Here is a 22,540-nt window from a genome sequence, read left to right on the forward strand (position 1 = left end):
AATATGTTCAAAAGTGTGTTTCTTTGAAGATTCCATGTTTAGGCTTTTCGAATTCCTAATTATTTTCCTTTTAATAGATCATTATTGTTGGATGTAGAAATCGTTTGCATGTTTTCACAAATTGAACAATTTATATTAATGTTAGAATAAGCAAATGTATTATATATACATATAATAAACATAAAACACATTCACTTGTGTAACCTCTCAGTCAAGCATGCAAAATATTCCTAATTTTAGGTAGTCCTTGTGTTTGGATAAAGAAAATAAACTACTTAAAATAAAAAATAAAAAAAACTCTAAAAGATGTTTATAATCCGAAAAGGGAAAAAATTGATCAAGATGTGTTGCTAGTTTTTTACCAGATTGATTCATATATTGTTTCCCTCAAGTTCCTGTTTTACTTGCCAAATATTTTCACATTTCCTAGATTTTTGAAAAACAGATTGAACTCATTTCCCAAACAGCCACAACAATCACATTTTATTTATTTATTACATTTGCTGGGATCAAATCATGCAGAAGCATTGGTAGATTAAGAGATGATGATCAAGATAATTTGCTCGGTAGTGGTCCACTACTAAAGAAAGACAATGAACCATCATTACAGAGGTACCAAGAGTAAGACAGGCGGTTAAAGATGCAGGACGAGTTCAAGTTAACCAGATGTGGCTTGAAGTTCAACTCTTAACCAAATCGTCACTTGCACTGAAGTATGAAATTGAAGTTTCATGGCAAGTTTAAAACAGAATAGAATTAATTAAAAGATGAATCGAAAAGATCTAGAACAATTTCAAGTCCAACGTTCAAAAATGATAATCTTGTACTCGTTCATCTTGCAGAGATATCATGCTAAGTCTAGTGTTTCCATTGAGTTCTGACACAGAAGTTCAAGGCTTCACTCACCAGGAGTGCCTTTGAAAATAAATAAATAATAATAACAATTTGATTCACCTAAAATCATGCTTATGCTTTCCCTGCTGAACCAAACAAGTGCATCTTCTCAGCTACCACAGCTTTCATGGCCTCCTTTGCAGAAGCCATTACATGGACGAGGTCCTTCTTAGGGCTACGAAGGGACTCTATGTAGGCCTTCCGGACCTCCGTATTTACATTGAACTTTCTCACACCAAGCTCTATGCATTCCTGTTAAAAATGAATACAAAAATTATGTAAAAGCTTAATATTTGATACCCTAGTTTACAATAATAATATCACATTAACTACATGCAACTTTAAATGTAAAATACTCGCTTAAATGAACAAACCATTGAGCAATATTTTAACGCGTCATTATATCTTTTTCTCTCTTAAAGTGTGAATAAATCACTAATATATCCAACTAATTAGATATGGACAACTGTATATGCATGATTATCTGAGCGCGCTAACATGAATACATCAAACTAGGATGATATAAATGTTTAACTAATCATAATTCATTTCTACGAAAGACTGAATAAATTATTATGTGCAATTTACAAGCCTTTCTACAAGTAGTTTATAAAGTTATTTTATAAATGTTACTCTAAACAAAGAATATTTCAATAAAAATTTACTGTTTATTTAAATATTGCCACCAATCTTGCATTTTTATATCTAAAACTAAAATTGAATTATTCCAATGAAACTAACTGTTCAATAAAATATATCTAGAAAGAAACTACTAGCTAAATTTTGTACCAGTCTTCTGGAAATGAAAATATTTCGTGGAAATATGTCAAAATTTAATACCATCTTTGGGATAGAAAGCAACAAGTCTCATGGTGCTTTTCCCCATTCTAGAAAAGTTGGATGGCTAAGTTCAAGTTTGGAGGTTGACTGCAAACTTTGCTATATAGAAACTGTTGGCAACGTTTATCGAGAGCTTTTGACCATAGATTGAACAACATAAGATAACTAAGAGAAAGAATTATATTAGATGGATAGGCGTACCTTTACAAGTTCCTTGGGCACTCCAGAGGCTCCATGGAGAACCAGAATCACACCTTTCTCTGTACTCATGGCATGAAGGTCCTGGATGGAGAGTAAAAGTAGGCTTCAATAACCTAAATAATATGGATACAGTTGGCATTGAATCCTATTACTTGTAAATGAGACAGCTTCAAAAGAAGCAAAAAAAGAAAAAAAAGACTTTATTTCTCAGGAATTTCTGAGTGAGCCATATTTGAGTAGAACAGAGGTTAGAGATCACTGTATATCCAGCAGTAGGGGGTTAAACTTGGTTCGGATTGTGGCTAAATCGGAACCGAACCAATGTAGGTCGGTTCCACTAAATTAGAGCAAGAACCAAACCATCTCAAACCAAATTAAGGTCGGTTCGGTTCCATGGGTTGCCAATATCCTATAGACTTAGTTGTAAACAACATATTTTTAATAAATATAAAATTTCATATAATAATCATTAATCTATGTCCTAACTCCTAAAATAATTCATAATAAATGAATATATTTATTTGTTTATTATATAAGGTTCGGTTCTATACAAGCCTTGAACTGAGAACCAAACCAAATTTGATCGGTTCTCCATTTTCTAAACCCAGAACCAAACTGCAACTTGTTCCAAACCAAAGCAAAACAACCCAAAGCTATCCATTTGGTTCAGTTCTTGGTCTGAACCGGATCAGGTTGCACTCCTATCGAGCAGATACATGTCAGGTATGCCAAAAACCTGAATCTAGCCAGTATGCAACAATGAAGAAAAATGTCCACCGAGGTAATTTAAATTACTTCAAAATATAGATTTCTTTTGCAAATCACTATGCTCTAGACAAGTAGGAAAAATAGGGATATCTTACCTAGAACGTTAGTATAACTTAAGAAGAAGTTATGAATGAAGACTACTAAAGGAAGTAACATATCTTTCATCGAAATATGCAGACCACCACTATATGTTGAATATGTATGGTAAGATTCTTGAAATAAAGATTTCTACTTGGGAATTGAAGACGATATTGAAGTTTGTGAAAGAGAAACTAGTGAAGATAAAGCTGAAGGAGAGTTCTCCACGCAATAATAAAAAATAAGTGTTAAGTCGGTAACAGATGAATGTACACACAAATGAATTCTAGTTTCAAAGTTACATAATTTCAGATACTTGACCTTAAGCAAATCAAGTCTCAGATCAGGGCCACTTGCTGGGTATGTCCCATGGACGTTTCCAATACACACGGCTAAAGCATCAATTCCTGTCTCATCGATGAATTCCCGAGCCTGAATTTCATATAGAAAACAACATTTCGATGAATATTTCGAAACTTCACCATTTGAAAAGATTTTGATTTTTAATAATAGAAATTGATAGTCACCTGAGTAACATCAGTTAACTTTGCTTCATAGTCTTCAACTGTCAAGTCGTCTTCAGTTCCTGATAATCTGCCAAGTTCAGCTTCTACCAACATATTTTTCGAGTGGGCCAAGTACGATATGTACTTCGTGTACGCAATATTTTCCTTGAATGGAAGATGTGAACCATCGACCATAACAGAATCAAATCCCTGACACGATTGTCATAGCATTTGAATTAGAAAATAAACCAGAAATATATGCCTTCGATCGAAAATAGTGAGCCAACAACTTGTCATTAAGTGATACCAAGAGCAATGAGAGTACAAAATGATAATTAACTACATACCAGTTCAAGTGCTTCCACCAACTCATGCTTGGTACTTCCATGATCAAAATGAACAGTGATTGGAACCTGTTAAAAAATTGTGCTCAATTCAGACCCCCACAAAATTATGATACATTGTATGTACAACAGAGATGCATTATATAACAAATTGTGATGAAACAGAATGTTCCATTGATCTGAAACGGAATGAAATTTTAACCATGGTTTTTCTGACATTTCCGGAGGTTTGTATCATGAGTTTAATGGTGCAGCAAGTTACTGTTTTTTTTTAAAGAACACCAGCAATGGGCTCAACTGCAAAAGGGAACTTTTGGTCAGTGACCCAAGATCAATTGTAAGCATAGTTTTCAAACTTGGTTTGACGTCTCGTCTCATTCATGGACGAGACCAAATTGTGTCAGAAGAGTCAACTTGTCTCGGAAGAGAGAACATTTAACTCAATTTACAATTATTTATTCGAATATATTTGTATGAAAAAAATTATTATTTTTTATTATTTTTTTATAAAATAAGTTAGATTAGAAGATGGTTGGTCATAAAATCATATATATTTTTAGATAATATGAATTTAAATACTAAAACAATAATTATTTTAAGTAAAATATACAAAATCCCAGTTGTCTCAGCTGAGTTTTACTGATTCAGAAGAGATTTTAAAAATCTCTTCCAAATCATTTTGTTTGTCACGGGAGATATGGCAAAGTTGAGACGCCATGTCTATCCATCTCATTCATGGACAATACAGAGATGACTCGGGCAAGTCATCTTGGTGATGAGATTTGAAACCAGATTGAAAGGGATAACAATGGCTACCTGTCTAATATGTTCATTATTTTGCATTAATGTTTAACATGATGGGACTACTAATTCTAAAAGCAGTATCTGTACGGAGTGTATACTGTTTCTATATGCTAACTACATTAAATACCACTTACATTGGCATGTTCAGCAGCAGAGATACAGCATGCAACCAAGGGAATTCCTCCTTGTTTCAAGGAACTCGGATGAATCTGGAAAACATAACATATTAGATACAGGGAAGGTGCTGCAATTATCATAAAGGCGAAGATAAAAACAATTATATCAATGAACCAGTTTCTAATGTATGTGTAGACTTTAGAGGTTAAAAGAACTTCTTCTTCCCATGCACTTTGCATACACAAGACTGAAATCCTAAATATTAGGGTGGGAACAATCTGAATCCTAGTCATGGTCAATGACATAAAGCACTTCACTTCTGAACAACTGAGTTTTTCCTAGTTTGAAGTACACAATAAGTAATTCCCCGAAGCACAAACTGCTTGCCTTAATATCACAACCAAGAAGTTACTTAGAGAACAGAATCACAGAATTTTATGATATAAAATCATTTTTAATCACATAAAAATATGACCAGGTATCAGTACGAAATGTTACAGAATTAAGATGGAATCAGAAATAATAAAGCAGCTTTAGTAGCAATTGAACTCCTGAGTAATTTATAAATTAAGTTATACATGAGTTATACTCGAGTGTGCTATGCCCCTTGTCTCGGTTGGCTGTGCGGATGGATGAGGCTATCCTTAATTCCTTTAGTATTTCTAGACCTCATTACGCCAATATTTGTCTAAGACTGGTTCCGATAGACGTCACTTGACTGGATTCATCAGTTAAGTATTTCAAGGGTGCTATAGGTCACCAATTGCCTTAGACGGCTAGAGCAAAGCTTGAGGATGGCTCTGTGGCATCAGTGATGTTGGAAATGATTTAATTGCACACGTCCCTCTTGGTTCTAATCATAGTTACCATCTTGGAATATGAGTTTAAATAAGGAGAGAAAACGTCAGAAAAAAAATGATAAAAAAATAGTAATAAAAAAATATTAAAATTTATGAAAATATATATAAAACATTTGATATTTATCCTAAGTTTTTAATATATTTTTTAGCAAAAAAAACATACAATTCAAGGTTAAATCGCTAGGCGAGGCCTAAGATGTGACCCCCATAGGGCCTAGGAAGGACCAAAGTGGGGCCCAGGCGGGGCTTAAGTGAAAAAAAAGAAAAAAATTAATGTTTCAATTTTTTATATGCAGTAAAGATCATGCCAAAAAATAGCAAAATAAAATAAAATAAAATAATGTAAATGTTATTACTAGGATAATACTAAGTTACCAACTACCTAGCAACAGCACAACCAATATGCAAGTTATGAAGTAATCTGATGCGCCTCACAAACTTTGCTGTCATAAAAAGAGAAGGTTGAATAGGTGTTTGTTAAAACCAAAATTCGGAAGCCAACAATGCCCCCACCTTTACATCTATCTTATTATTATCAAAGTCATCTTTCTCAAATGAATAAAATTATAATATGACAACCCTATAACCATGTTAGTTTGTTTTTAGTTTCCTAATAACACAGGACATTAAAATATTATGCTGAACACCAACAATGTTCTCAAGTGAAAGGCATTACAATAGACCATGGTGGATAAATAATTATTGATTATATATAAAAATAAAAATAAATGAATAGAGTTTACCAAAACACTTCTCACCTGCAAAATGGCAGGACTGTTCTCTTCCTCTGCAGCAGCAACAACCGCTTCAACTCCTTCCAGATTATAAACATTGAATGCTCCAACAGCATATCCACCCTTTTCCGCATTCTTGATATAGAATAATATAATTAATTACCGTTTGAAAAAGATTTAAATTATAAAACTTTTAAAATAATATAATTACATTTGAAAAATATTTAAATTACAAAAAAAATTAGCAAGACGTTCTTACAAGGAGGAGTTCCTTTGTTGAGGAAAGTCTAACTGGACAAGCCCAATTTTTTACAACTTCTGCCACTGCCGTACTGTCACCAACATTTCCTATGGAAAGCCAAGGATTATAAGTTAAAAGGCCCCAATGCAGAAGCTAGTTCAAACTCTATAATAACATCTAATCAAAAACTAGAATTACCTGGAAAAACAATGTACGGAACACCTGGATGCCTACTTTCAGGACCTAATTGCCACAGTGGAACACCAGCCAAGGCTTGTCCAACAACCTTGGCACGTTCTGCCTTTAAAGCCTTGGTAGCAAGATCTGATGAAGTAATGCCACCCTGAATGCAAAATTGTACATAGATCAACAGAAATAAACTTCCTTTCCATCTAGAATATATGTAGATAAACGAATAAAACAATATCGTAGCTTTTAAATACTAAACATTGCAATTCAAGAGCCAGATATGAATATGATAATAACACACAAGACTTAATTGGCTCTACTGTCCACTATGAGTTGAGAAATTAGGTTTCCATGCAATTGGTTAATGGTTACTTTCTCTCATTGTAGTTTACACTTTACATCATCCGCAAAACTAATATATAAATTTTTAATCAACATTTGCTCGCCCATTTCATTTTGCACTATCTAGTCTTTTGCTTGAACAAAGAGAGGCCCTTGAGCTTGGATGCATAGCCCAATTGGTTGACATAATTCAGTGCAAGTGTGCAACTTCATGGCCATGGGTTCAAGTCTTGCACACCAAAAAGAGAAAAAAGAATAAGTGAAGCCCTTACTACAAATAGAGTGAAGTTCACTTCATATACGGTTGATGTAGAGGTTGGTGAGGATGTGGCCTATAAATAAGTATTAGGTGGCTAAATTTCCACTCGTGCATCTTTCAAGACTTTTATGGTTAAACTTGTGAGAGTTGGGGATTGTACCATCTACAAGATGCTTCAGGTGTTGTTCTTTCTTCTTAGAGGAACCTTTCAGTGGATACCTTTGGTTTCCTCTAGTTTCCTTGCATTATGGGGTTGGTCACCTCGACCTTCCCTTGATCAATAAATTTGTTCTTTATTTATCCAATAAAGAAAGTTATGCCGATGAAGTCTTTGAGGCGACTTTTCTTTGTTTGGAATTTGGATTGAAAATGCTATTTCCCTTTTAACTTTATATTTATTTTCTATTCTGAAATGTGGGAATTGGAAAATAGTTTAAAAGGTTAAAATCACCTATCCTAAATGAAATCAAAACTGATGGAACACTTAACGTTACACATTTTGATGTTTGGGCCCTCGTTTTGTTTGTTCCTTGGCTATTGCTATTCTAATTCTTATATTGATTATCATTCTTGTGTTACATGGTTGTGTTTAATGAAGAGTATACAAGTGTTGCCATGATTAAAACATATTTGATCACGGAAATAGGATTCTATAATTAGAAAATGCTAAATAATGTTTCCAGTAAAACCTTCAGTTATTCCTGGAGGAGCAGACGTAATTGCTCAAATTTCATGACGGAAGGCACCCCAATAAAATGGCACAGCTAAGGAGAAACATTGTCACCTTCTAGAAGTAAAATGTGCCATTCTCAAATTATGAGGTGTTCATACTTGTGGTCTGAAGCAATTTTGAGTCCTCTTTTCCCTTTGATTAACCATTCACATACTTTAGAGGGTCAAATTTTTGTTAATGTCCTAGTACCAAATAAGGAATTGTTTTATTCTTTCCCCAAAAAAATTGGATGACTTTTTTTATTCATAATCATGATCCTTCCATAACCAAGTTCTGTGACAGGTCTATTAAATGTGTCTTTGTTCTCTACAAATGTATTCTTTTTTGAATGACAAGTATTGTGGCCATGGAAAATAAATGGAAGCCTTGAGAAAAATCAAATGATGGATATTTCCTCTCTCAATACAATAGTAGGGTTGATTATTTTAAGTCATTTTCTTTGGTTTCAAAACCCATCTCTTGAGCTTTCTAATCTCTATGTTGGTTGAATGACACTACGTTGTCCATTAGCAAGATGTAAAGAATGTTTTCTTTCATGCTAATGCACATGAAGAGGTCTACATGAGTCTTTCACCTAGTTTTATCCTTAAGGAATGCAGACTAATGAAAGACATTTATGTCTTGACTCAGTTACATTGATCATAATTTGATAGTTTCAATAGGATGGTTATTTCCTTTGGATTTTGTTTATGTCAATTTGATAGTTTTGTATTTGTTCATCATGGTGCTTAAGGGACAACAAAAATTCTAGACTATGTGTATGACAGTATCGTGACTGGCACAACAACCAACTCCGAATTTGACAATTATTCAGCAGGGGATCAATTTGGTTTAATTTGATAGATCCGAGAAAGTTCCAAAAGAATTCATGAAAATCTCATGTATTATAAAACTTTACTCTAGGGGTTGAAGAAGATGGGTTCTAGGGAAAAATCAACTTTCTTATTTAGAAATAAAAGAACATTTAATCAGATTTTGGAAGAAGAGGAATCAATGTTGAAGACAATGGGTTTTTGGGGAAAAAAATTAAAGATCCCAAAATTTTTCCAAAATTTTGTGAAAATGGTGACTGGAGATGACTATTTATGATTGATGTCTTAAACATCTGTAACATGTTTTTGACATTAAAGACATAGGACCATTGAAATGTTTTTGGTATTGAAGTTGACCATTCCAAAAATACTTTTTTATTTCTTAGAGGAAATAGCCCATGATGGGCCTCCCTTCTCCCTATTAATAAAGTTTTGATCTTAACCTATCAATATATATATATATATATATATATATATATAGCCCTTGATGGAGCTACACCTAGGGATAAGTTAACTATCATCTTCAAGAATGATAGGTATCTCCATTCAAACTCATAGATGTAACCCAATTGAGTATAAAGGTTGAGTATTAATATATGGAATTAGCTACACATACATGTGAGTTCACACAAGTCAAAAATCTTATGACTGAGTAAGGCATTAATGCTCTAGATCCAATGGAGATATTTGTGACCATCAAGCTTCCATTCATATTGTTACCAACCCTATCTTCCATTAGTGGACCAAGCACACTGTGGTAGATTATGATGCAGTTCATAAGGTAAATAGTCTTCGGACTGTAAGAAGGCAAATGATCCTCGCAATAAGGTATTTTTATTAGAGGAAATGATGGAATTAAAACCAAATGAAGAGCTAGCCATCTATGATCAACCTTCCAATAAGAACATTGATGGAGATCTTGATGAAGAAGAAGGGTTAGCATTCATGATGAGGAAAACTCTCCTTGTTCCTAAGCATCAAAGTGAGGAAATTGTGAAAACAAAACCAGTAGAAGAGCTCCCTATCTATGGCAAGTCCCTAAATAAAGAGATTGGTGGAGATTTTGAAGAAGTGCTTGCACTCATGATGAGGAAAACTCTCCTTGTTCTTAATCATCAAAGTGGAGGACATTGGAATTTGACTCCCAAGAAGGATAGTTCTTGGAGAATGTGTGGATTTGGCTCTTTTACCAATTTTGAAGAAGATAAACAACAAGCAAGGGGATATGGAAGTGTATATGAAGACTCTTTATGCTCACGTGAGGGCCAAATTGAGAAGTCTAATGCCAAATACAGGCAATTGCTAATGTGCAAAGACAAAAACTTATTTTCAAAGAAAGAGATCTTATATGGGTGGCTTTGAGCAAAGAAAGACAACCTCAAGGACCTTATATGAAGTTGAATGATAGAAAACTGGGTCCTTGCAAGGTTTTGAGCAAGATTAATGACAATGCCAATAAAGTTCAACTTCCTCCACATTTCAATATTTCTAATTTCTTCAATGTGAAGCATCTTGTACTTTATTATGTTGTTGACGTGGGCAATATTGATGCTACTCCCAACTTGAGGACAAGTTTTTCTTTAGAGGGGGAGTCTGATGCAATGCATAAATGTTGTCTTCTACACTTAGTATTGTGTGTTAATTTCCATTTGTTTGTTACTTTTGTTATAGTTAGTTATTTGTTAGAGTTAGCAAATTAGTTGGGATTAATAGTTTGTTGGAGTTAGTTAGTTAGTTAGTCGTTGAAGTTAGTTGTTTGTTGGAGTAGTTTCTCTTTAGTTTTCTTTTGTTACTTTAAGTGTTCATGTAAGAGTAGTATAGTAATTTCACTTGGGTTGTTATGTTTCTTTTGCCTATAAATAGGACATCGAATATAGTTGTAAATAAGTTTTTGGTTGAATAAAATAGATTCGAGAGAGATTTTTCTCTTCCAACTTAACTTCTCAACTTCTCTTGAAGTTCACACAAATTAGTCCAAATTTCCAGATCCGATTACATCAGATTCTTATTTCATTCATGACAAGGTCTAGTCTGGAAAGATTAAATCTTATACTAAATCCAGTGAACAAGTTGATATCCTTATTAAAACACTTTCCAAATCTAGACATCGTTTGCCCAAGCTGAGCTTGTTTGATGTCATGCTCCTAATTGAGGGGGCGTTGAGAAGGATATAATGGGACTTAATGGGTATTTTCCATTCCATAGTGTGTTTCATCTCTAAATTATAACTATGTTTCAAGAAGCGTAAATTGACTCCTCTTAAATAAAACTTCAGACTCAGTACTACATTTAAGCAGCATCACCTGTCGAAAAATTTATAGATACATAGAATACACTAGCAAGTGATTAGACGCTAATAGAGAACTAGAAATATCCAATATTTGTAACTTGTGATTATAATGTTAGATTGACTTTTATGAAGAATTTACATCACTTAGCACATTAACAACAAGATGTGATCATTCTTATTTGCATGTATTGATTGAAAGTTTTAAAAGAAACAACAATTTAATTGTTAAGTTCAATGCAAGGGAAACCTTTTAATCAACATATAACACAAATCTGGCTCCTACAAATTAGAGGTTTATTATAAAGAAAACCGATCGCCAATTCCATGCATAAATTGGCAAATTGGCGGTAAATAAAAATCATATGAAAAAAAGAGAAGTACAAGAGCTTAGTGCCTCTTCGTTGATTAGCAGGAGTAAAAAAACCATAGTAGTTAGAAGCGTTAATAAATGGAAATACCTTTGCAAGAATATATCGGGGTCGTGTATTTATCCGCCTAACAATTTCCACCAATGCAGAGCTGACTTTGAAATTAATTTCTAAACTTTCAGAAGGAGCTGTAAAATGAAAAGGTAAGTCATTCAGAGGCAATTATATGAACAGGAAACCTAATATATAAAAGAATTGTTGGCATATCTCTATTAATTTAAAAAGAAAAAAATGGTCTTGGTTGATTTATTAACAAACTCTCGAGTTTCATTAACTTTTGTCCCATCAAATATTATAGTGACCAGATCTTCATTGACTAGAAAAGCCGACATGGAAAATCTATTCACAGTTAGAAGTTTTTTAGAATTTATTACTTACTGTTAGTAAAAGGGAATCTAGCATAATTTGAATGTTAGATAATGAAAGTATAGGTAGGTTGTAATGGCTGTGCCATCACAAAACCCTAATTTATCATTTGTTTGTCTTCTTCTTATTTCTTCAACTGGAAGTTGAGGTATCTCTTTCATTAAAAATGCAAAACTATTACTTGAACCACATGAAAAAGAACTTAACTGTATATCATATTCAATTATTATCAGTAGTAAGAACATCTGTCTCTCATGTTCAAGGCAGTTAAAAGAGATAATTGAGAACCCTATTGCAATTTGCAGTTTACAAAATAAAATAGTCACTTAGCTAATCATATCACAGAATTATTATTTGATGCAAGAAATAAATGTATGAAGGAAGAGGAGACAAACTGCTTCCTGTGATGAGGTCTCGACTGGTCATTATTAATGTATCTTTATTGGCTTTGAGATAAACATCCGCCATTTCAGCTGTTCGATTGATCTCTTCTTCTCGCTCTTCCAATGACTTCATGGAAATTTTATCGACAGATACCTATTAACAAGGGAAAAAGAAGGAAGGAGATTTACATTTACTACGGCCATTAAACAACAACAATGTAAGAAAGGAAAATCTATAGTTTGCAACAAACAAAGAAAGGTATATAGTAGTTGGGTCACCTCAATACTCTTTAAAATGTGGCCAAATCGTGCTTTTAGCTCCTCAACCTGTGAAATGTGAAGTTCAAAAATGAAAATTCTAAAAATTTCAAGAAAAGTGAGAAAAACAGTAAGAAAAAAAACAGCAGAAAATTGCAGTTTAGACCTGCTTTGTGGTTTTAGGAACATATGATCCTACAACTATGAGTCCTCCAGTTCTTTCTTTACTTATTCCTAGATCTTTTGGCATGATTGGGGCAATTGGCTTTATTCCAATTCGAGCAGAAACAAAACTAGCCGCAGTTCGGCATAAGAAACGTTTGCCCTTCAGTTCTGCCTGACAATTAAATAAAGACTCGTAAATATGGATTTCCTCATTCCACAGAGAGAAAAGAAAGCATCTCCGATAAAGAAATATAAGTTTAATAGCGTATTGTGCCTGGATCATTCCTGCTGCAAATACAGCCATGTCTCTTTCACTGGCTGAATTAACTATACATGTCGACCCCTGGTGAACAAATAATAAACCAGAGGCCAAAATGAGTAAGTACAATAATTTTCAACTTGTAAAAATCTTGGTTGTAGTGCAGCCAATAGTACCCTTAAATAGAATGTCAGAATATGAATAGAGTAATAATCAATATATAATTAAATAATAATTTCATTTGCAAAGTATATAAATAAAATGATTTGTATACAGGTGACAAGCTTGAATCAGTCTTGAGCTTTAAACTGGCTCCAGAACGAAGCGGGATAAGGACAGTCGAGTGAGGTGGGTAGCTGGTTTTCCCAAATCTTCTCATATGTATACTGATTTGTAGTTTCAAAAACTTAATTGAGGAACAAAAGTCAAGTTGGAAAGATAAAATTGCCGGGATAAGGCATTGTTATCATGTTATGAAGATAGTGGTGTTGATGATTATTTATATGCACGAGACAAAACAAATAACGTAATCCCCCTAAAAAAATAAAGATAACCCATTATATTTACTAGAGTTTGCCTGTGCCTATGGTGGCACAGACATCCTCTTTGGGGTTAGAAGGGTAAAAGAGGAAACATAGTAAAATTGGAAGGATATAATTGACAAGGGGGGGGGGGGGGAGATAATAAAGTTGACGGGAGTCAAGAGGAAAGACAATAAAGTGGGGTAGTGTGGACTTCTACTCCACTGTAGCTAGAGTAGGATGTTTATACGACAACTATAACTGGAGTGGGACCCACCATTGTGTTTTATTATATCGGTGTGCTTTGAAAATATATTTAACATTGTTTGATTTTCAGGAGTCCCACTCAAACAGGTAGTAACCTCAAGTGCTTTATAACGCCAGTTGTCTACAATCACTAGGTGGCCCATTTATAAATGAAGGTGTCTTTCCAACAGTTGGTGAACAGTGTTTTGGGTTTATCTCAGAATGTTTCAGTTCATTTCATCATTTTCTGAGTGCTTCATATTGCCTGTGTTTGTCTTATATTTTCACCTAACTGAGACACATCTGCTCACAAGAACCATGGTTAGAGTTTAGGTTAGATCATGTCAACAGCATACAATAAAGAAGGGAAGGCTTTGTATAGTGGCTGCAAAACATCTATCTGAAACTAAAAGCATTTTTTTTCCTAAATCTAGTAAAGGGTGGCAGCTATCTGTCCAAAATTTCTGCTCCATGCATGGGAGGGCATCATACGTGAGAGTAATAATGGGGACTTCCAACATCCTCAAAGATTGGAAATCATCGTATATTCAGAAAGCAAACAAAGCAGCTGACGACATTGCATCATATTGTAATTATTTTCAAATTTGTATGTAGATTCCTACTATTTTCAGTAGTGACCTCAAAATCATCAAGGATGACACTAGAATGTTGTAAATATCCAAGGACATGAACTAGTATGGCCACCAATAACTTTGGTCCTACCAAAATAATGAACAACTAAACCATGCTTTAGTAACGATGTGCGTAGCGTGATAACTATCCGTTTTCTAGTTTACCAATACAATTCACAAGTAAATTTTAATGTCTAATTAGTTTCTCGTATGCATGGATGTTATTAAAAAAAAAGTTTAAAAGGTACAACTACTGTGCTAATCATATCTTTTGGCTTATGTAAACAACAAACACTGGTTACTGTACTGTATCTTAGCATAATACTAATAATAGTATATCAGCAAACAAAACTGGGAGTCCTTTTTTAAGTATATGTCCTTGAAGGAGTAGTTTATCTGCTCCATACATCATCTCTTGAAGTTATTTATGCCTGAAACATAGTTTAGAGTAATCTGTCAATGTATATTTTTTACCTATAAAACTGGTATTGTACCGATTAGTTGCATATCACCTAGCTCCGGTAGCACTATATCACCTAAAACAGTTCCTTGTACTCCACTGTTTTGATCATAGTATTAAATTTCGACATATTTCCACGAAATATACCGAAATATTTCCATTTCCACAAGTTCCGACATGAAATTTAACTGACAGTTTCTTTTTGTATATATTTCGGTGGAAATCAATATTGGAAATAATCTAGTTGCTTTTTTAGTCATAATTGTTTTGTAATAATAGTTATTTATTTCTTTCTTTTTTGTAAGGGCTTTTTTATCTTTTAACTCTTTTAATTAATATAAATTCCTGCCAAGCTCTCACAAGAGAGATTTGACAGAATTCTTCTCAAAATTCTTTTTGGTATCAGAGCCTAGAAAATCCAACGATCCCCTTTGGATTCACCTCTCTAGGTCATGGGTCTTGAAGTCTCCTTCCTCCTTTTTCCTTCTTCTTCTTCCCTCCATCAACAACTCTAGAAGTTTTTGAGACCTAATTACCTAGTAGGAACTTCGTTAGAAGGTCGCTTTCTTCATCTTTCCTTGATCGCGTGTTGCGATAGGGATTCTATCTTTGTTTTTTCTCTCCACATGCTGCGATAATCTTTTGTGTTGTGCTTCTACCCTACGATAGGGTTTCTACCTGTCGTAAGTGGTTTTTCTTGCCTGTGGCTAGGGTTTCTGTTTGTAGGAGTGCCTCCCATTGCCTGCGATAAGCTTCTTGGGGGCTGAGTATAACTGCAACAACTACATAACTGCTGTTGAAGGTGCGACAGAAATTTCTGGACTGTTTTTTAGGGTGCGACAGCAGTTTCTGGACTGTTTTGAGGGTGCGACAGCAGTAGATCTGCCAGTACAGGTTGTTTTTGAGGATCTGCAACAATGTAACTGCTGTTTGGGACCTGCGATACAGTTTCTGGACCGTTTGAGGGTGCGACAGCAATTTCTGGACTGTTGTGAGGATGCAACAACAGTAGGTCTGCTAGTACAGGTTGTTTTTGAGGATCTGCAACAGCATAACTGCTGTTTGGGGCTTGCGATACAGTTTTTAGACTACTTGTGAGGGTGCAACAGTGCTGCACCCTCCTTCTACCTGCGATTTTTTTTACACACTGATCTCCCTTCAAACCAAAGTCACAAGTAATGACGATGAATCCAGAGTCTAAGAATTCTAATACGACTCTTGGGGCAAATTTCTCAGCCCAGCGTATCACCACTTCTCTATTAGATGGTCGGAATTTTCAATCTTGGTCTTGGTCTGTGCGTCTTTATTTGGGCAATAGAGAGGAAACCGGATGGCTTTTGGGTACCATTACTAAACCACCCCTCATCGATCCCAAATTTGAACAATGGGAAATCGACAACTGCACTATTCTTGGGTGATTATTTAATTCTATGGAGCGGCGCATCTATACCATGTTTATGTATCATGAGTTTATCTTAGCCTTGTGGTCAGCTCTCACTCAAACATATGCACATGTCAAGAATGACTAAAGGATTTATGGCTACCCAAGAGACTCAGAGTATAACCGATTACTTTGATTTTCTTTAGTCTCGATGGGTCTCTCCCATTATTAGTCTATGATTGAGTTGTTTGCAGAGGCAGCTAGGTATGTGGTTAAGAGGATTTCTCGACATCAGATATATCGGTTTCTTATGGATTTACGTCCTAAGTTTGAGACACTTCAAACCCAGATGCTTAACACCAACCCTTTGCCCTATCTGTTTGAGATATTTGCAACCATTGACAGTGATGAGTGTCATCATCATGTTGTCCCTTCTCAGACGCTTGGTATTTTCTCTGATCCGGCTACAAATCAGATGGCTTTAGCAGCCAACTCGAGTTTTTCTGACTCTCGGACCTTGGGATCGGGGAGTTGCGGTTGTGATAGCTGTGGTCGTGGTAAAGGGAATGGTCTCACTTGCAATCATTGTGGAAAGACTGGTCAGGAGAAGACCCACTACTTTCAGCTTTATCATCATCTGATACCACGATCCTCTTCCACTCCGTCTTTAGGACAGTCTGCTCCTTCTGCCGCTATAATGGAGTCATCATCCATTCCTCTCACTGATCTTCCTTTCTCACTTGGCACAATTGACTTGCAACAGTTACAGACTCAGATTGCCACTATTGTTCGAGATCAGATTCATGCTCACATTCACCCCTCCTCGACAGTAGCCTCAGTTACTACGCATTTAGGTACATTCTCTGCTTTCCATGTCAATCAATCTGGCTCTGTTTCTCTAACATGGGTTATTGATTCTGATGCCTTTGATGACATGACTAGTGAGTCTAGTCATTTTACTTCATCTACTTTTCCTACCACTAATAGGGAGGTTTGCCTTGCTGATGGATCTCTTACACCCATCCCCAACAAGGGTACCATCCCCTTATCTTCTAAGATTTCACTGAATTTTGTGCTTCATGCCCCTCATCTATCTCTTAATCTTATATCTGTGAGAAGTATTACTAGATCTCTAAATTGTTCGGTTACCTTTTTTTCTACTCATTGCATTTTTAGGACCTGACTTCGAGGAAGATTTTTGACAAGGGGTATGAGAGGGATGGGATGTACTTGTTTGGATCTCAGCTTACTGTTGTTTCGGCTTCTATGTTTCCTTCTTCTAGGAGTCGCACGTTTTCTTCTTAGACCCTAGATTTATGACATGCTCGCTTAAGACATGCCAATTTTCATCACTTACGTTATTTATTTCTTGTTTTAAAAATTGCTTGTAGTGGACACAAATTTCAGTGGTCTGTGTGTGAACTTTCTAAACACACGTACTTCTTATATTTCTTGTATGCATCAATTTAATGTAATATTTGATTTAGTTCATTCTGATGTGTGGGGGCCTTCCCCTATTACTGTTTTTAATGGTCATAGATGCTATGTTACATTTATTGATGACTATTTTCGTTGTACTTGGGTTTATTTGATGCGTTTTCGTTTTGAGGTGCTTCCTATTTTTGTCAATTTTCTTAAAATGATTTAAACTCAGTACAATATTCCTGTTAAATCTCTTCGGTCTGACAATGAGGGGGAATATATATCTGATGGGATTCGTTCCCATTTTCATAAGCATGGTATGCTTCACCAGCTGACTTGTCCTTGTACTCCAAAGCAAAACGGGATAACAGAATGTAAGAATCGCCACCTCATGAACATTGTTCGATGTTTTCTCTGAAGAATACATGTTCCTTAAGGCATATTGGAATGTGGCAGTCCTCACTGCGGCTTTCCTTATTAACCGTGTCCCTAGTCGCACCTTAGAAGGACAAGTGCCTCTTCCTGTCCTTTAACCTGATAGTATACTTTTTCCCATTACACCTCGAGTCTATGGGTACACTTGCTTTGCTCAGGATAGAACTTTTAATCGCACCAACTTGGATGACAAAACTATTCGGTGTATTTTCTTGGGTTACTCTTTTATGTCAAAAGGGTCTCGATTTTATGATCCAATTTCTCACTGGATCATACACTCTCTTGATTACTTTCTTTGAAAATGTTTCATACTTTCGTGCCACATCTACTTACAGGACCCTTCTACTTTGTAAGACCCGTCTCCTATAGTGTTGCCTTCTCCATTTCTTTCTCTATCTTCGCCAACGCTTAAGGTTTACACTTGTCGTCCTCGCTCTCCTCCATCTATGCCAATCTCGTTCTTGGACTCAAGTATATCCTCTCCTTCTCTAAACCTATACCTGTTCTTACCCCTTCGATTTTTGTCTCACTTGCCTATTTCTATTCGCAAAGGTAATTGGGGGTGTGTGACTGATCATCCTATTGCCCAGTTTGTTTTCTATTAGGGTCTTTCTTTCTCTTATCAAGCCTACCTTGTGGCCACTGATTCTATTCGGATTCCTCGGTCTGTATTAGAGGTTTTGCGAGACTCTTAGTGCATTAGAGTTATGATTACTGAGATGGATGCTTTGCAGAAAAATAATACCTAGGAATTTGTTACCCTTCCATCTGGGAAGTGTATCATTGGGTGTAAGTTGGTCTTTACTATGAAATATCTCGCCGATAGGACTGTTGATCGGTACAAAGCACGTCTCGTTCCTAAGGGGTTTACACAGAATCCTGGAAAAGATTTTGGTGTCATATTTGCTCCGATTACCAAACTTTGCACTACCCGTCTTCTTTTCTCTTTAGCAGCATGAAACTCCTGGCCACTACACCAACTTGATATGAAGAATGCTTTTCTGAATGGTGATTTGACTGAGGTAATTTATATAAACCCTCCTCCTGGGTTTCGTTTTTAGGGGAAGTATTTTGGGAAGCTATGCTGCCTCCTTAAATCTCTGTATAGCTTAAAGCAATCCCCGAGAACCTGATTTCAACAATTTTCTAAGGTTATTTTCTAAATGCCAATCAGATCATACTTACTTTATTCGTCGATGAGTGGATGGTCGTTGCACTATTGTCTTGATTTATGTGGATGATATTATTGTGACTAAAGATGATGCACAGTAGATTGACAGGGTTAAGGCGTTATTGGGTCGTGTTTTTGAGGTTAAGAACTTGGGTCCACTCAAGTACTTCTTGAGGATAGAAGTGACCCATTCTCGCTCGCCGTGATATCTCGCTATCTCAGTGTAAATATACATTGGATCTTCTTCAGGACACTGGGATGCTTAGTTGTCGTCCTACTTCCTCTCTTATAGATCAAAATCATTGTCTTCAAGCTGATTCTGGTGATCTTTTATCGGATCCTTCTTCTTATCAGAGACTTGCAAGTAGTATGATTATCTGACTAACATTAGATTGGACTTGTCCTTTACGGTCAGTGTGGTCAACCAGTTCATGCATACTCTGCATACTTCTCATCTTGATGTCATTTATCGCATTTTTCACTACTTGAAGTCACATCCTGGTCTTGGACTTTAATACTCTTTCATTGTTCAACTACATTTGTCTTGTTTTACAGATACTGATTATCTTGATTCTCTCACAGATAGGAGATCTACATCTGGTTTCTGTACTTTTTTATGGTAATAATCTTATCTCGTGGAAAAGTAAGAAACATAATGTGGTATCTCGTCTTTCTGCTGAAACTGAGTATTGTGTTATGGTTCTTGGTACATGTGAACTAATTTGACTTTGATCTTTTCAGACAAAGTTAGGATTTCTAATTTCTAGTTCTTTTACTTTGTTCTGTGATAACAAGTCAGTTATTATATTTGCTTCTAACTCAGTTCTTCATGAAAGAACTAAGCATATTGAGTTTGATATTCACTTTCTCAGGAGAAAATTTGATTTGGTGATCTTTAGACAGTCTTTGTTCTTTCTTTAGATCAGCTTGCCGATATGCTTACGAAGTCTGTTAGTCCGTCTATTACTAATTCTCACCTTGTCAAGTTGGATTTAGTTGATATATTCGCTCTAGCTAGAGGGGGAGTATTGGAAATAATCTAGTTGCTTTTTTAGTCATAATTGTTTAGTAGTAATAGTTTTTTATTTATTTCCTTTTTGTAAGGGTTTTTTTGTCTTTTGACTCTTTTAATTAATATAAATTCTTGCCAAGCTCTCACAAAAGATATTTGATAGAATTCTTCTCAAAATTCTTCTATCACTATTCATTTTGCAAAATATTTCATAAATAGTGAATTTCGATCGAAATATCAAATTTTAAGTATAAAAATGCAATATTTCAATGGAAATATTTCGAGGAATAGTAAACTTCGATCGAAATATTCTTTTTTGAAAAAAATATAATTGCTTTTAGAAAGAACTTGTAAAATGCACAATGTATTTACTAATAAAATATTGCACATAACATTCATTCGTTAGTATAAATGAATTATGATTAGTTAGTTATCTTATCTATTTCATCTTATTTTAATGTATTTTAAACGTATTGGTACATCTATATAAGCAACTACACAATTAGCCATGTTTTAATTAGTTAGATACATTAGTAACTTATTCTTATTAAAAAATAAGAAATATAAGAACACATTAATACAATTTAATAGTTTCTTCATTTCAATGTTTTACACATTAAGTTGTATGTAGTTAACGCAACTTATTATTCTTATTTCCATTGTTCTTCAATTTCACATTCCATATGGTTCTTTATTGTATCTTGATGACTTAGTGGGTGTGTTTTAATGCCTATTTTATCATTTCTTATAAGTTCAGTAAATATTTCTATCATTTCCAAAAATTGTATTAATTTCCACACTAATCAAAATATTTTCATGAAATATTCCAGACTAACCGAAATCGGAATTTGATACCTTGGTCATGATTGTACTCCAAATACAAAAATTTGCACTTTTCTTTTTCTTGAAAATCATAGAGGAACCACAACACCAAAACTTCACAAATTCTAGATTCAATTTTCAAAGCTTCATGATTTACAAGTAGGGTAAAACTCTGCAAGAGCTCTTTATAATGATAGGTTTGTCGTAAAATTTACAGGAACTCCTATGAATGATGGGTCTTAATCTTTAATATTAGTGTAAACTCCTTTCATGGGGTGTAAAAAGTAGGAATAGGATGGATTTTTTTTTTAAAAGCATTTTTTTTACATAGGAGTGCAATCGGTACCAAGTAATGTGCAACTAGTCGGTCCCTATATGATAGGTATCATTTTTTCTAACTGATATGCAGAACAATACCAATCTTTTGAACTATGCCCATGAGCAAGTGGATTAAACAATTTTTTAGCAAATCAACGAGAACAAAAGAGAGAAATATACATAAATGGATGTCATCAATCAATGCAAACAAATGTATTAGGAGAATATAAAATGAAAAATCATTTTCATACCACTCTTTATCAAGTCTTTGGGATAAGGTTTTGTTGTTGTTATTTTATTTCCCTAAATATCCCTATAATGCATATATGCATGGCAAGATAGAAAGAATGAAAAACCCCTTGCTTGTATTACGTCTATCAATGTACGTACAAGCATAAATAACATATCCAAAATGGAGGGATGTAGAATTATTTTCCATGTACCTTCGGCAAACTACAAAGATGCTCACAAACAGCAGTGGGTCCTCCTTTTCGCAAAAGCTGGATAGAAATAGATGCTACACTGCTGGACTGTACCCGGCCTTTTGTTTTCTCTTCAATCCACTATACTTTCAGATTAAAAAAAAAAAGATATATATAATTAAATTCAATCTTCTCTAGATTATATTATACAGAGACCATGTCCATGTTCTTCAAGCATGCCAGGGTGAAAAAAAAAAAAATACCTCACAGAGGTTTGAAGATCTATATCCGAAAGAAGCATCTTTGGCAAACTCGGTCTCCCCTGCTGGAACAAGCCTAACATAGCCACCAAGAATCATCAGCAATGGCAGATTCAATAGATCCAACCATGATTTGAATTTCAGTTTCAAGTTACGTATCAGTTGGCTTAAAATTTGTGATATCTTAATAAGATGCTATGGGACAAACCAGGGTTACCCGATTTGTTAGAAAGGAACTGAACAGAGAACGCTGCAGGTCCGTGAAATGTAGAGAATTTGACGAACTCCATTTTACTTTAATTTTTTTAAATCCCCCTCCACATGTTGATAATAGTTGAGATATCCCCTTAAAATTTCAAACTAATAACATGCCCCTCCGACCTTGATCTTTACTAATAGACTAATGAAAAATGACCAAATACCCTCACGTTCAACATATTAATAAAAAAAACTTGCTTTTTCTTCCCAAACTCTGCTATCTTCAATCTCTTTTTCACCCCTTTGTTTTTGTTTATCTTCCCCACCCTTCATGTGAGACTAGTCACACGCACTGCCCCCTCGGAAAGT

The 22,540-nt window shown here is 34.9% G+C and overlaps 1 protein-coding gene across 1 annotated transcript in view; it reads right to left on the reverse strand.

Annotated features, from left to right (window-relative positions):
• Positions 1 to 727: 727 nt before the first annotated feature.
• Positions 728 to 22,540, reverse strand: part of LOC147394171 (uncharacterized) — a 62,925-nt gene continuing 41,112 nt past the window's right edge. The window contains exons 27-42 of the mRNA XM_086453411.1: positions 21,977 to 22,049; positions 21,735 to 21,854; positions 12,887 to 12,955; positions 12,614 to 12,784; positions 12,469 to 12,516; positions 12,202 to 12,343; positions 11,471 to 11,568; positions 6,586 to 6,730; positions 6,406 to 6,494; positions 6,171 to 6,281; positions 4,570 to 4,644; positions 3,635 to 3,700; positions 3,309 to 3,497; positions 3,103 to 3,213; positions 1,936 to 2,016; positions 728 to 1,146 (exon numbers count right to left, since the gene is read on the reverse strand). Coding sequence (XP_086309537.1) covers positions 967 to 1,146; positions 1,936 to 2,016; positions 3,103 to 3,213; positions 3,309 to 3,497; positions 3,635 to 3,700; positions 4,570 to 4,644; positions 6,171 to 6,281; positions 6,406 to 6,494; positions 6,586 to 6,730; positions 11,471 to 11,568; positions 12,202 to 12,343; positions 12,469 to 12,516; positions 12,614 to 12,784; positions 12,887 to 12,955; positions 21,735 to 21,854; positions 21,977 to 22,049 — 1,768 coding nt within the window. The 3' untranslated portion in view covers positions 728 to 966. The remainder of the gene's footprint in view (positions 1,147 to 1,935; positions 2,017 to 3,102; positions 3,214 to 3,308; positions 3,498 to 3,634; positions 3,701 to 4,569; positions 4,645 to 6,170; positions 6,282 to 6,405; positions 6,495 to 6,585; positions 6,731 to 11,470; positions 11,569 to 12,201; positions 12,344 to 12,468; positions 12,517 to 12,613; positions 12,785 to 12,886; positions 12,956 to 21,734; positions 21,855 to 21,976; positions 22,050 to 22,540) is intronic.

Source organism: Akebia trifoliata, chromosome 9, assembly GCF_017979445.1.
Source record: "Akebia trifoliata isolate Shusen 1 chromosome 9, ASM1797944v1, whole genome shotgun sequence".
NCBI lineage: Eukaryota > Viridiplantae > Streptophyta > Magnoliopsida > Ranunculales > Lardizabalaceae > Akebia > Akebia trifoliata.